General features: G+C 36.3%; 1 protein-coding gene across 4 annotated transcripts in view; it reads left to right on the forward strand.

The window, feature by feature from the left end:
- The window catches only part of PIK3C2G (phosphatidylinositol-4-phosphate 3-kinase catalytic subunit type 2 gamma), a 432,221-nt gene that overhangs the window by 104,310 nt on the left and 312,020 nt on the right, over nt 1–15,891 (forward strand). For all 4 annotated transcript variants that reach the window (XM_049882566.1, XM_049882569.1, XM_049882568.1 and 1 more), the window contains exons 7-8: nt 2,786–2,856; nt 8,543–8,606. In XM_049882566.1, the coding sequence (XP_049738523.1) occupies nt 2,786–2,856; nt 8,543–8,606 (135 nt within the window). The remainder of the gene's footprint in view (nt 1–2,785; nt 2,857–8,542; nt 8,607–15,891) is intronic.

The raw sequence follows: 15,891 nt of genomic DNA on the forward strand, positions 1-15,891 counted from the left end.
CCTGGTAGGTTCAAACTGCCCTCCTTTTCAGTTACCAGCTGAGCACTTTAACTGCTGTGCCACCAGAGCTCGAATATCCACATACTTAGCCTGAAGTCTGGCAAATGAAAGGTGCTCAATGATTAACCATATTAAGCATATATCAGGTCTCAGCCACTGTCCTCAGGGCTTTACATGTACTAATTCACAGTAGTTCTGGGGAAGAAAAGTGATAATTGCATTTATTTTTCCATCATATGTATATAAAAGTACTGAAAAGTCAAGAGTTTCGCTGCTCATAGGTAAGGGTTATGGAATTGAGCAAAGCTAGCCTGATCATACTCGACAGCACTGGATTGGATTCTGGGAGTCTGATCATAGAGCTCATTGTAAACGCATTGCTGTCAACACTGCCTTGAAGTAAACATCAGCAAATGAAGGTCCCGAAAGCTTGACCCCGTTCATGTCATTAAGGTTGACTCTACTTTGAGGAGGCAGCTCTTCCCCTAGCCTCTTTTGGATGCCTTCCAATCTGAGGGGCTCATCTTCTGACACTGTATCGGTGTTCTACTGCTATTCATAAGGTTTTCACTGGCTAATTCTTTTCAGAAGTAGACTGCCGGGGTCCTTCTTCCTAGTCGGTCTTAGTCTGGAAGCTCAGCTGAAAGTTGCTTACCATGGGTGACTCTGATGGTATCTGAATACTGGTGGCATAGCTTCCAGCATTACAGCAACACGTAAGCCCCCACACTACGACCAACTGACAGACGTGTGGGGGGTCAATACCTATATATATTATGTTCCAAACTACAAATCCTATATTTGACAAAAATAATTGTATTTTCTTTCTAGTAAAGCAGAATAAAATTGGCTTGATAGTATTCTTTTTCACATAGTTCTAGGGATCTAATGATGATCATTCTACTAAATTATTGACACCATTGCCTTTCAGTAAATACGTCAGTTGTCTGATATAATTATTTATAAATGTTTAGCTTACAGCTAAAATTATGAAAATCAGGGAATTTTTACACCATTTTACAAAGCAAAATCAAGAGAAGAAAACATTCACTATCTTCCTATCATATGTACATATAAGAAAAGAAAAATCAAAGATCAGTTCTTTTAAATATAGCAATTCAGATAACAAAGAGGGGTTACAATCTCATAAATTCTGCTATATTAAACTGATCAATATACTACATATATTTTAGAAAGAAAATTTTATAAAACTTTTATAAAAACAAGAAAACATTTCATTTTTCTCCATGGGATATGTGGTATATCCCATGGACAAGTACTGAAACTTACCTTCAACCCTTTCAGTTAGTTTAAACATTTTTTTTTTCTAGTAAATGATGCTATAACAAAGGCTAACCGCCACCCCCCCCCCCCCCGCTTACACCAAGCATCTCTGGAAACCAAAATGAATGTGATTATAATATACAGAAAGATAAATATAATTCATGTGATTTGTATGCCACTTTGGTTTTAACATCTGAGAGAAGGCAGGTTCCAAATATTTCGGTGCAAATGTTACTACCTTTTCTTTTGACTGTTTCTTACTTTCTACTTTCCCTTTTCTTTTACCTGTCTTTCCATGACGAAAGTTTAACTTACTCTGTTGCAGAATTAAAAAAAAAAAAAAAAAGAAAGAAAGAAAAAAAGTGTGTCTTACCATTACCACTTTCCTCCAGGAATTAGTGTGTGAGTAAAAGTAGTTTCAGCCGTCTGATTAACTCTAGATGTAAATTCCTAGAGAGCAAGTCTTATGTGTTTAAGTACCTGAATATTTCTACAAAGTGTTTCTTTTTAACAGTACATGAAGTATTGTTTTGTAGTGATGACCTTGCTCTTCTATGTAACTTAGCTACTTTCTTCCTCCTTACAAAACAAACCAATATAAAAATTAATTTACTTTTAACCTTAAGTCATATAAAAGTATTTCCCCTGATTTTTCTTTAAAAAACTCTAATAGACTGTTGTATTTACTGACACACAAGATTACATACTCCAGGCATTATTGGATTCACTTGGTTCTCCAATTTAGTGCCACCATGTGGTGAAATAGGGTGATTATGATGGTTTACTTGTTGCTGTTGAGTCGATTCCAACTCAAAGCAACCGTATAGGAGTATATTGCATTTTCTGCTGCAGCCTTGCAAAGGATGTTCGTGAATGACTGTTCCAGAAGAGAGAGTCAAGGAGTTAAGTAGCGTTCGTGAGTGTGTGTGTGAGAGAGAGAAAGAGAGAGAACATGCACAGGACTGTTCCTGCTCATTTCAGGAGAAAACAGACTACCACCTGGTAATGCCTGGAATTTATCCCTATAAGTAGTTGCTGTTCTTTAGCACAATTTAATGTTCATGAAATGAACATCACACTGACGTCTTGATAGCAAGATATGGTGAAGCTGAAAAGTGCAAGAGTTCACCTGCAAATCAGGCAAACTGTCAGGTCTTATACTACCATGGCATCTATGGCCTAAATGTAAAAAAAAAAAAAAGGCTTGTATGTGGGTAGAACTGGTTCCAAAAATGCTACCTTTATACTAGAGAAATTAATGTTTGACCTTGGTGATGCCAGGCAGGTTTTCACCAAAGCTCAGCTTTCTGTTTTACTGTTGGAAAAAATCCTTATATAGTTAAGGGTAGTCTTGTAAGGTCTTTAAGACAAAGTACAAAAATGATGAATGAGGGTTATCGAAAGAGGTGAAGAAAATGAAAGCAGGAAGTTACAGACCTATTTTTATCTGCTACTCATTCCTATTCAGCCTATAAATATGAATATATTCTGCTCTCTACAGCATGAAGATGACCACAGTCACTTTTATCTGAACCAACTTCTCGAATATATGCATATTTGGAAATTATCCAGGTAAGGTATTTTGTTTTTGTTCTAAGACTACTTCTTGACAGAGTCCTCAAGTGCCAAATCACAATATTTTTCCACTGATTGTAAAAACTATCTTTTTTATAAGTACCACGGAAGCTATTGTAGTTTTAATAGATACCTCCCTTAGGCAAATTCCATTAATAATTATCTATTCTTCACAGCTATTCAGATACATTTGAAAAGCTGCTAACACCTTCCAGAATAATCTAACGTTCATTTAAAAATATCTCTGCTACTGGTTATTATGTTTTCAAATATTTCTTGTTTCTCATTCATTTTGTGAATTTGAGTGTGCTTGTCACTAAGCTCTTTGTATAGCTGAATTTCCATACTTTAAAAGTCACCATCTCCTGCTTTATATTCATTTCTGGAACTTCCTGTGAATAACTGGTATGTCATAAACAGAGGAGAATGAATTCAAATAGGAAAAATCAAGTGACAGCAAATGAACAGACCCTAATTGATTCTGATATTTAAATGTACACACATATTATTTGAAGGAATAGACCTATCAGGAAGCTAAACCAGAAGATATCAGTGCTATGGTTTGAGTTCATTTGGAATTAAAGCTACTCCTAGCTGAACCAGCCCCACCCCCCCCCAAAAAGGGGAGAATGTATATATCCTAAATCTGTAAAACAAAGCTTGACTAAAAATATAACATGAGATAAAATATTTTTTATTGAATATCTATAAGAGCCATCACTTCTTGGAGCTTATTATATATTTTACATATATTTCTCATCTAATTCTCACTGCAACACTATGATAATGAATATTATCCTACTTCAGAATTGAGGAGACTGAAGTTCTCCAAGGTTAAATAACTTACCCAAGGCCACTCAGGTCATCAGTGGCAGGACTGAAATCAGATCCCTCAGAAATTTGATTCAATTTGATTCAGTGGAGTCAGCTGTCAAGAAATCGAACGACTTATTGCACTGGGCAAATCTGCTGCAAAAGACCTCTTTAAAGTTTTAAAAAGCGAAGATGTCTCTTTGATGACTGCCATGGATTAAGTTGAATTATGTTCCCCCAAAAATGCATGTATTAAGTTAGTTAGGCCATGATTCCCAGTATTCTGTGTTTGTCCTCCATTTTGTGATTGTAATTTTATGTTAAAGAGGATTAGGATGGGACTGTACCACCCTTCCCAGGTCCCTGGGGCATGGCCTGCACCACTTTTTATCTCTCAAGAGGTAAAAGAAAAGGGAAGTTAGCAGAGAATTGGGGGACCTCATAATCACCATGAAAGCAGTGCCAAGAGCAGAGCGTGTCCTTTGGACCCAGGGTCCCTGCACAGAGAAGCACCTAGCCTGAGGGAAGATCGATGAGAAGGCCAAAGATCGAGAGAGAAAGCCTTCCCCTGGAGTTGACACCCTGAATTTGGACTTTTAGCATACTTTACTGTGAAGAAATAAATTTCCCTTTGTTAAAGCCATCCACTTGTATTTCTCTTAAAGCAGCACTAGATAACTAACACAATGACTAAGATTCTCTGGACCCAAGCTATGATCTTTTCAATTGCCTCATATGCATGTGAAAGCTGGGCAATGACAAAGGAAGACAGAAGAAGAATTGATGCATTCGAATTATGGTGTTGGCGAAGGATATTCAATATACCATGAACTGCCAGAATAATGAATAAATAAGTCTTATAAGAAATTCAACTAAAATAGCCCTTAAAAGCAAGGATGACAAGACTTCAGCTTGCTTACTTTGAACACGTCCTCAGGAAAGAATAATTGCTAGAAAAGGACATCATGTTTGGGAGAGAGTCAGCGAAATGAGGGAAGCCCTCAATGAGATAGATTGATACAATAGGCCCAACAATGGACTCAAACATGTCAGTGACCATGAATATGACGCGAGACTGGGCAAGGTTTTGTTCTTTTATACATAAGGCCACCATGAGTTGCAGCCAACTCAACATCAACAACAATGGCCCTCATTGGCATCTGTGAGTGGTATAAATCTGCTTGGCTTCTAATAAAAAATTTGGAGGCTTCGGTCTACCCAGAGGTACCTCAGAAGAAAAGCCTACCAATTTACTTCCAAAAACTCAACCATTTAAAATCCTACGAAGCACAGATGTACTGTGACACACATGGGGTCGCTATGAGTCAGAATCGACTTGACAGCAACTGGTTACTGGTTTTGACCTTCATTAAACTATCATACCTTCCCATGCACACCTCTTTCTTTTATATTTCCCAAAATATCTCACTTTATATCATAAAATCGTAGAATGGCTAGGGTGAGAAAGGACTTTAGAATGCCTAATCTGATCTAAATTTACGTAAAGGTGCTTGTCAAATGGCATATTAACAAAGGCTGTTGTTTCCTGCTTCCAAAGTAAATAACATAGAGAGAGACATCAAATTCAGCGAATTTTTTAAAAAAGTGAGAAATCTCTGGGGAGATAGAGGACTGTTTTGAACTGGTTTGCTGGAAGGTTGTGACCTGTAGTTGTTACCTAGACACAGAGTGGCAAGGAGGCTGTGAGAAGATGGTTATAGCAAAGCAGTTTTCCTTCTCTCTTGCCTTAGCCCTGCCCCTTGGAGAAGTCTTTGGTGTCCCTGACCATTGGTGCAGGTGTCCACAGTGTTGAATCAGGGCAGAGCAAAAGCTCTGTTGAGGCTCGGACTAGCCTCAGACTTTAACTCCCCCACCCCTTTGCTCCAACTCCAGAGTGGTGGGCTGCAATCTAGGGGCTCCCTGCTCCTAATGCTGCTTCTTTTGGGTTCTCTAAAGAGAACGTAACAGTTAGAAAATTTGTCAACCATTATACAGATATTTAATTTCACAGCCACAGCTAAAACTCAAACTCTCCATTAGCACTTATTCCACCCTAACTATATCCCCTCCCTAATGTTTTCCTAAATGCTATCTAGAATAATGCTATCTAGATCCAACAGAATGTGGAAATTATCAAACAATATCATTAATATCACGCCCAAGTAAAATTTTGCTGAAGATCATTCAAAAGTGGTTGCAGCAGTACATTAACAGGGAACTGCCAGAAATTCAAGCCAGATTCAGAAGAGGACATGGAATGAGGGATATCATTGCTGATGTCCGATGGATCTTCACTGAAAGCAGAGAGTACCAGAAAGATGTTTACCGTATTTATTTAATCTGTATGCTGAGTAAATAATCCCAGAAGCTGAAATATATGAAGAAGAACGCGTCATCAGGATTGGAGGAAGACTCATTAACAACCTGCAATACTCAGATGACATTGCCTTGCTTGCTGAAAGTGAAGAGGACTTGAAGCACTTACTGATGAAGATCAAAGACGAGAGCACTCTGTATGGATTACGCTTCAATATAAAGAAAATAAAAATCCTCACAACTGGACCAATAAGCAATATCATAATAAACAGAGATAAGATTGAAGTTATCGAGGATTTCATTTTACTTGAATCCAAAATCACTGCCCATGGATGCAGCAGTAAGAAATCAAAGAATGCATTGCGTTGGGCAAATCTGCTGCAAAAGTGTTCAAAAGCAAAGATGTCACCTTGAAGACTGAGGCGCACCTGACCCAAGCCATGGTGTTTCCAATTGACTCATATGCATATGAAAGCTGGACAATGAATAAGGAAGACTGAAGGAGAATTCATGCCTTTGAATTATGATGTTGGCAAAGAATGTTGAATACCATGAACTGCTAAAAGAACAAACCAATCTATCTTGGAAGAAGTACAGCCAGAGTACTCCTTAGAAGCAAGGATGGTGGGACTATGTCTCACGTACTTTGGATATGTTATCAGGAGGGACCAGTCCTTGGAGGAAGACATCATACTTGATAAAGTAGGTGGCTGGCAAAAAAAGAGACCCTTAACAAGATGGATTGGTACAGTAGCTGTAACAGTGGGCTCAAGCATCATAATGATTGTGAAGATGGTGCAGGACCAACCAGTGTTTTGTTATGTTGTACACAGGGCTGCTATGAGTCAGAACCAACTCGACAACACCTACATCTAGAACAGGCCCATCTTTCTCTTCGTAAAGGTCACTGTAGGCCTTGACTTTCTAGGCATACGATGCAAATCTGTCTGCCCTCCTCAGACCGCTTCTTGCTGTCATTTGGAAGTCCAGCCAGTTGATAGCAGGAAGATTTGATTCCAGCCTCCTTCTTCCCTGACTTAACTGCCTCTCAGAAGCTGGACAAATCACATAACTTCACTAGTTTCTAGCAGTTTTCTACAAAATAATTTCTGATAGCAAAGTGCGGAAGCAGGTTTACTCTTGAGTGTCTTTTCAGTTTTAGGATCAGGCTTTATATAAAAACACCCCCACCTCTGTCTTCTTCTATTCTTTTCCTATCTCTCTGTCTTAATTTCCTATTGTTGCTGTCACAGAAATATCACAAGTGGATGGCTTTGTAAAAAGAAATTTGCTTTCTCACCATTCTGGAGGCCAAATGCCCGAATCAGATTGTTAGCCATGTAGATTCCTTCTATGAGCCTCTCTCCTAGTTTCTGGTGACTCCTGGTGTTACTTGGTGTTTCTTTGCTTGTAGACAATCCTCATATGCCATCTGTCTTCCCCTGTGTGTGCTCCTTCTTTGTGTCTGATCTGCTCTTTTTGTAACTGAAATTATTAGATTTAGAGCCCTGGTGGCACAGTGGTTAAGTACTACGGCTGCTAACCAAAAGGTTAGCAGTTCAAATCCACCAGCCACTCCTTGGAAGCCTTATGGAGCAGCTCTACTGTGTTCTATAGGGTCACTTTGAGTTGGAATCAACTTGATGTCAATGGGTTTATTTGTTTTGGTTCTGCATAGGTATGATCCAATTAACAGAACAAAGAAAACCCTGTTTCTAACCAGGATTACATCACTAGGTATAGGGGTTAGGATTCCAATACATATTTTGAGTGGACACAATTCAATATATAACACCCTTCATTGGATTTTGCATATTCTGTGCATTTTGCCTTTGAACTGAAAGATGAACTTCAACTAAAGTGATGATGTAATAAAAGAGAAGGCAGCTACTATAAAACATATTGATTCTTTTTTATTGCTGCTTTGTGTTGTGTGACTCATTATTCAACTTAATTTAGATGTTTTCAGAACAAATAGGGACAATGAAGAATTGTTGTGAAAGTAGTTTAGAACAGTGAAGCCCAGAAGAATCTCTGCTCAAACCACACCTGTTCCACCTACGCACTGATGAAGCTGGAGCAATAAGAGAAGGTTAGGAAAGAAAAACTTAGAAATCTGATGTCAAAGACAACCCCATCTATTATAGATAAAAAAAAGATATATGCCATTAATTCTGAATGCAATTCTCTATAAAATTTTGCATATTTGACATTTCTTATTGTTAATTATTTCCATTATCTTCTTACGAATCCCTTTGAAACATACATTTTGAATTAAGAATAAACATAATGATCAGTCTTTGAGAGGTTTGATTAATTTGTCATGGATTTCCTTTCAGTTATAAAATTTTCAAATATGTTTATGGTGCATCGAGTTATAAAACTTTATAAGACACCCATCTGAAAAGGTTTTTAAAATTAGGTCAACAGTAATCCTTTTTATACCAGTCTACTATAGAAACATGGACAAAACAGAACTTGTGATAAATGTGGTAAAGATAATATGAGTTAAGTTTTCCCCACCCAATTTTAAGCCTTTTTTTTTTCTTTCCAGACAGTGCCTCTCAACAGTAATAAAAAAATATGAATTCTACTTGCAATACCTATTGAAAACCCAGGTATTAACTTTTATCACTCCACCCATTAGTTAAATAAACACTTATTAAGCATCTACTATTGCTTTAATACTTAGCAAATTTCTAAGATTAAAAAAAAAAAATAAGTAAAACAGAGAGCCTACACTTGAGGGTTTTCATTCTATCATGGCAAGACAGACTTATAGAAAGATGTGGGCAATAAAGTGTAACAGATGCACTGAAAGACCTCTGTACACGGGAGCTGAATATTGGAAAATTAGTGTGTGCTGGCTTTCCAGAGAAGAGGTGTGGTGGAGGTGGGTGGGGGAGTGGGGTAACTTTCAGACAGAGAACAATATGAACATAAGCAAAGAGTCAGGAAACAGCCTGGTGTGATTAGGAACCCGTATGGAATTTGGAATGGCTGCAATTAGTGTTTAAGGTGAGAGCCTCAAAAGAGACCAAGGGAAAGGGGCAGACAGGGACCAGGTTATATAGGATCTTATGGACCTTTATGGAACATTTTAATGTTTTTATAATTTATCAGCTGATAACTTAGAGCCATCATGCAGGGCAGTAGAATGGCTGATGGGTAATTACAGGTGCATTCCATTAGCCTAAAGAGATGATGAAGGCATGAACTAAAGCTCTAGTATTGGGATGAGGAGACAGATTGATGACGTGTGAAAGTGTATTATTAACAGGATTTGGTGAAAGACTGTGGCAACAAAGGAAGAGGTGGTCAGGAGTACCTCCCAATTCCTGCCTGCTGACTAACTGCAGGGAAACATAAAGTAGGAAAAAGAGGATAACATGGAAAAATAATGCTTGGTCCAAAGCTACTGAGATTTAGGCAATTTTGGGCATCTAAGTTGTGACCTCCATTAGGCAGATCATTTCTTATAACTTGTCCTTCCAAAGAAGGCTAAGCTGTCTATAGATAAAACATCATATTACAGCAAATGGTATGCATCAGAGAATATTTTAAGACAAGTCAGAGCTTAGTTTTGTTAGTTAATGGACACCTGAGATACAAGCATGAACACAAACACACACACATGGATGCATCTCAAGAAACCATTCCTAATATACCTAGTAAATATATAAAGACATGGGAATGACAAATATATGACTCATATTCCCTCCCTAAGTGTAACACTCTTACTTGAATTCCGTTTTTCTTTCCTGGAACCTGGCCTGAATCTGGAAGTCTAAAATGTGGAATGTGAAAAGAATACACAGTTAGGTTGTTTTCGTCTCTTAAAAGTGTCACAAATTGTAACTCTTTCAGCTTGATTCTTTACCCTTGTGATACTTGTTCTTTCTAGTGAAGAATTTGAAATTTACCAGTATCAAGGGCATATTAAGACTTCATTCCTAGATCATTTTTATTTATGTCTCTTGGCTGTGAGTAGATATGCTGTTGAGGTTATGGTAACCCACTTATGGATGAATTTTAGCTATCCAAATGTCTTAGTACTGGTCATGTGTTCTAAACATCTTTTTTTTTTCCATACATACAAAGAAAAATGTTGAGAATCTGTGATGGTTCTTAATTTCCAAATACAGAAGATACAGAAGCTTGATCACATTACTTGTATATGAAACCTCTGCTATTTCTACTTTGAAAGAAACCATTGACTATTATAAATTTTTCCAGTATGACCTAGAAGTTGGCAAAACATCAAAGAAATACCATGTTTTCATTATCATTGGAAACATTGATCATCACTCAGATCTAAATTATTTAATAAATGGCCACAGTGTCTGTGATTTTCCATATGAACTTCATCCCAAAGAATGAGCTTTTTAAATGAGATTCTCCCTAGAAAGCATCAGTAGCAAATATCTGAGAACTGAGGACAGTCTGTGATATTATCAGTTCACAATTTTGCACTTTGTATTTATTCGACAAATGCATTAAGTAACATTTCATAAAAGTCCCAGACAATAACAACTTGAAAAATAATGTCTTTAAATCTTATATCCCAAACTTGGACTATTACACAAGTTTGATAAAATAACAAACATGAACACTGAATAAATATCACAGATTATTATTAAATAATACGGATAATTTAAATTCCCAATTTTTTTCTTCCTCAGCATGGTTTATTTTAGACTTGATTTATACCAGATTGGGCATCCCTGGCTATTTTAAATGACTAGTTTTTAGGCAATTTACATACAGCTTCACCATTAAAAAAAATTTTTTTTTTCTCGTCCTCCATGACACCCTTTCTTCTCTAAGACCTACAACAAGATGGATTGACACAGTGACTGCAACAATGAGCTCAAGCATAACAATTGTGAGGTTGGCACAGGACTGGGCAGTGTTTTGTTGTGTTGTACATAGGTTCACTATGAGTTGCAACCAACTCAATGGCACCCAACAACGACAACAACAGATTCTGGTGTAAGTTTGTCATCAGTAGGAGAGGTGTTTCTTTAAAGGTCCTCAGTGGCACTTGAATAAGAATTTAGGAGACAATGTTTTAGAAGCTACTAAGAAGAAGCAATTTTTCATCAGCAGTTGAATACATTATTTATGTGGATAGGCTCTCTTCCAACTAGATCATCAGCCACCTCAGAGCATAGTTCTGACTTCCGTTTCTCTTAGTTCCAGCGAGTAAATATTTCAGTAATTTGCATGAAGTGAGCATTCAGTAATACCTTTGGGAATAATTCTTTCTTTTATTCTTTATTTTTCTAAATTGAAGGTAATGAATTAGATGAAGAATTAGGAATAATGAATACAGAATGCATTTTTTTTAAATTTCAGGGGATTAGTGAAATAGAGGAGGGAAAAAAAAATTGCCCTCGAGTTGATTCTGGCTCATAGCCATCCCATAGGACAGGGTAGAACTGCCCCATAGGGTTTCCAGGGAGTGCCTGGTAGATTTGAACTGCCAACCTTTTGGTTAGCAGCCATAGCTCTTAACCACCATGCCACCAGATCTCAACATAACTGAAAGATACAACTTCTGATTCAAAATTGCTTCTTTTTAGTAGCTTCTAAAACATTGTCTCCTAAATTCTTATTTAAGTGCCATTGAGGACCTTTAGAAAAAGACCACTCCTACTGATGACAAACTTACACCAGAATCTGTTGTTGTTAGGTGCCAGATGAGTTGGTTCTGACTCATAGCGACCTGTGTACAACGGAACAAAACACTGCACAGACCTGCACCATCCCCACAATCGTTATGCTTGAGCCCATTGTTGCAGCCACTGTATCAGTTCATCTTGTCAAGGGTCTTGCTCTTTTTTGCTGACCTTCTACTTTACCAAACATGATGTCTTTCTCTAGCGACTGGTCGTTCCTCATAACATGTCCAAAGTATGTGAGAAGAAGTCTTGCCATCCTTGCTTCTAATGAGCATTCTGGCTGTACTTCTTCCAAGACAGATTTTTTCGTTCTTCTGGCAGTCCATGGTGTATTCAGTATTCTTTGCCAATGCCATAATTCAAAGGCATCAATTCTTCTTCAGTCTTCCTTATTCATTGTCCAGCTTGATCACATTTCTCATATATGAAACCTCTGGTAGATGGATCTGGATTGAGAAAAATCTACTTATGCTTCAAAATGTGGTTTTGTTTGATGAAACATTTACCCTGTCTGAAAGGAGTTAAGAACCTTCAAATCTTTCCATCTCAGTTTGCTTCTACTGCTGTAACAGAAATACCCCAAGTGAGTGGCTTTAATGCATAGATATTTATTTTCTCACAGTTTAGGAGTCTGGAAGTCTGAATTCAGGGTGCCTGTTCTAGGAGAAGACTCACTCTCTCCATTCTGGGGGAAAATCCTTGCCTCAGCTTCTCTAGCATTGTTCTAGGTGTTCTTTGGAGAGCTCCATGTGATACCTATCTTCCCCATTTGTGCTTGCTTGCTTCTGTGCCTGATCTGCTCTTTTTATATGTCAAATATGGTTAGGTTTAAGACACAACTCTACACTGCTATGGCTTCATTAACATGACAGAGAAAACTCTTATTCCCAAATGGGATTACATCCATAGATACAGGGGTTAGGATTTATAACATGTATTTTGGGGGGATGCAATTCAAATCATAAAACCTTCTATCATCTGTCCCATAATTCAGAGTCTGTACTAACTAAATAACCAGGAGAATATGACATACCTTTTTTTTTTTATCACACAAGTTTAAGTAACTTAGTAAGGTGGGCAGAGTAATATTTTTGTCACACTTGGCCCTTCTCATGGCCAAAATCCAACTGTAATGATCCAGGCAGAAGCTGAAAATTCCATATATAAGTAGAAAGAAAGGGGAGGTGCTTAGGGATTTGTAAGATATATTTAGCTTTCTGAGAACTGAAGCTCTCCAAAGCAAATCTCTTGTTAGATTTTCAGAAATTCCTGTTTCAAACATAATTTAAGCAGGGAAACATAGAACAGAATTGAGGACCAGAGAGTGCAAAGTCAGATACATGCATATGCCAACCCTTCACCAGTATGCAGGTTTTTTATTCAGTCTTCCTAAAGCTCATATTATTCACAACTAGAGTAGAGATTATAAAACATAATGCAATTATATTTTAAAAAAATTAATGGATAAAGCGGCTGGAAGATAAGTGTTCAAGAAAAAGCAAGTATTTTATTGCTAATACTGCTACTAATTTTATCACTATTACTAAAGTAGAAGATTGTATAGGATCCAGAAGAAAATGTCACAAAACTGCTTTGCCTTCCCAATAGAATATAAGAAGAGGTGGGAAAGGAACAAAAATCATAAGAAGAAAATAGAATAAGATGAAAAGGTAACAAGGATCAGTTGAAAGGTCACAAAAGGAGAAGTCAAGATGAATGAGTTAAGGTCAGGTCACCAGGAAAATAAAGTACAAGTTTAGAATTGAAATCTTCCATAGCAGAAATGAAGGTCAGAATTGAAACTACTAAAAGTTAAACCTATCATGTATAGAACACAGCCAGACTTAAAGAAGAATAAGAAGTGAAAATAGATCCTAGATATGGGAGATAATCACTAGCCAACATAATCTGTGCTCCTAGTGATATGGGAAACACTGGAGGATTTTGTACAAAGGAATAACATGATCTGGTATTTTATTTTGAATATGTCTAATGGATTATATAATACACGAAGAAGATATAAAGCATATGCATAAATCAGAGAATAGTAGAGATGCTTACTAAACAGTTTAAGTTAAGGAACAAAATATTCTGAGTAGCATAGAATCTGCCCATGTGTCACTTTGTATCTCCCCTCTGCTACATAAGAGGTACCCTTTGGAGAAAAGTATTTTCTAACTTTTCTTTATGATTTCACTACAAAAGTACCGTCCCTTAGCAATATATTGTTTAGATTTTCTTTTTCCTTTTAAGTCTGTGTAAAGGAATCAAACTACATGTGTTTTCTGAGTCCTGTATTTTTCATTCAGTATTGTTTGTGAGAATCAGCTACCTTATTCCATGTGGTTCTGACTTGTTCATTTTCGTTGATGGATAGTACTCTTTTGGATAAATAGACCTCCATTTATGTATCTATTCTGTTGATGTACATTTGGTTCTCTGAGGTATATATCTAGGGTTATAGACTTAAAAAGTAATCCTACACTCTTGTCTCATAAGCTCCTCATTGCTCCATTTTCTCACCAATGTGTGGTATAGTCCAACTTCTTACATCTTGTCAGCGGGAAGTGTATGCAATGATACCTTATTTTGGTTTTAATTTGAATTTCTCCAACTACTAATAAATCCATGATTCTTACATTTGTTTTTTAGTGGATGATTAAATTACCTTTTTTTGTAACATACATTTTCAAATATTTTGTCCATTTTTATGCCTTTTCAAATAGATTCATGGGAGTTCTTTATATGTTTACTTTTTCTTTGTTTTGTTATGCGTGTTTAAATATCTTTTGCAAGTTGGTGGCTTTTCGCTTTCATTATGGTGTTTTTCTTTTTGAATCAACTTTCTTAAGTATAATTTATATAAAATAAAATGCATCTGTGTTAAGTGTAGAGTTTAGCCAGCTTTGAAACTGTATGCAACTGTGATACGTGAAATCAAGATAGAAAGTGCCCATATGCCTCTTTTGCAATAAATTCTATCCTCAACTTCAGGCAACCAAAGATTCACTTTTTTAAATCTGGATTTCTTTTGCCTTTTCCAGAATATCATATAAATGGGGTCATATGTATGGTATGAGAATTCCAGTTATTCCACCTGCTCATCACATCTCACGTTGCTGGTGCTTTACTTTTTGTTATTTTACTGACTCTGTAATGGCATTCCCTTTTGGTTTCAACTTTAAAATCTTTGCCAATTTTTGTAATTGGGTTGTTTGTCTTGCCATTGAATTGTAAGAGTTCTTTATATGTTCTAAATGAAAGTCTTCTCTGAGATATAAGTATTGCAAATATTTTCTCCTTGTCTGTAGCTTTTGTGTTTATTTTATTAACTTCCATGTTTTCCAAAGAGCAGAAGTTTTTAATTTTTAGAAGTCTCTTTTTTAAAATTCTTAGTTCATGATTTTTTTTGTCTTATTTAACAAAGATATAACGTGCCTACCCAACTTTACATATATTTTCCCAACTTTCTATTTTTTCAAAAATATTTATAGTTTTAGCTGTTATTTTAGATATATGATCCTTTTCAAGTTACTTCCAGTGTATGATGTGAGGTAAAGATCGAGGTGTTTGCTTTTTGTTTTATTCCTAAATAGATATCTAATCGTTCCTGAACAACTTGTTGAAAATGCTATGTTTTCCTCTAATAATCTTGGCGATAGTGTCTAAAACAATGAACCACATGTGTAGGTCTACTTCTAGAGCCTCTCTTCTGTTCCGTTGATCTATATGTCTACCCTTATGTCAGTTCCACACTATCTTGATTATCATACATTTATACAAAATCTTGAAATCAGAGAATATAAGTTCCTCAACTTTGTTGTTTTTAGTAAAAAATGTTTCGTATTTTAGGTACTTTACTAGGCTTATGTTGAAGCTACAGATCAATTTAATAATTAAAATTTTAAGGTATTGAGTCTTCTAATCTATGAGCATGGTGTTTATCTCCATTCATACAGATGTCCTTGAAGTTCTCTCAACAATGTTTTATAATTTAGTGTACAGGTATTTTGCATATTTTGTTAAATTTATCTTTAAATATTTTATGTATTTGTATAAATTTTTAATATATTTTCTCAATTTTTTGTTACTAATATATAGAAATAGAATCGAGTTTTATAGCTTGACCTTGTGTATTGTATTCTTGTTAAATTTGCTTTTTGTTTCTAAGAATCATTTCTATAGATTCTTTGGTATTTCTGCATATACAGTCATACCA

This window comes from Elephas maximus, chromosome 4, assembly GCF_024166365.1.
Source record: "Elephas maximus indicus isolate mEleMax1 chromosome 4, mEleMax1 primary haplotype, whole genome shotgun sequence".
NCBI lineage: Eukaryota > Metazoa > Chordata > Mammalia > Proboscidea > Elephantidae > Elephas > Elephas maximus.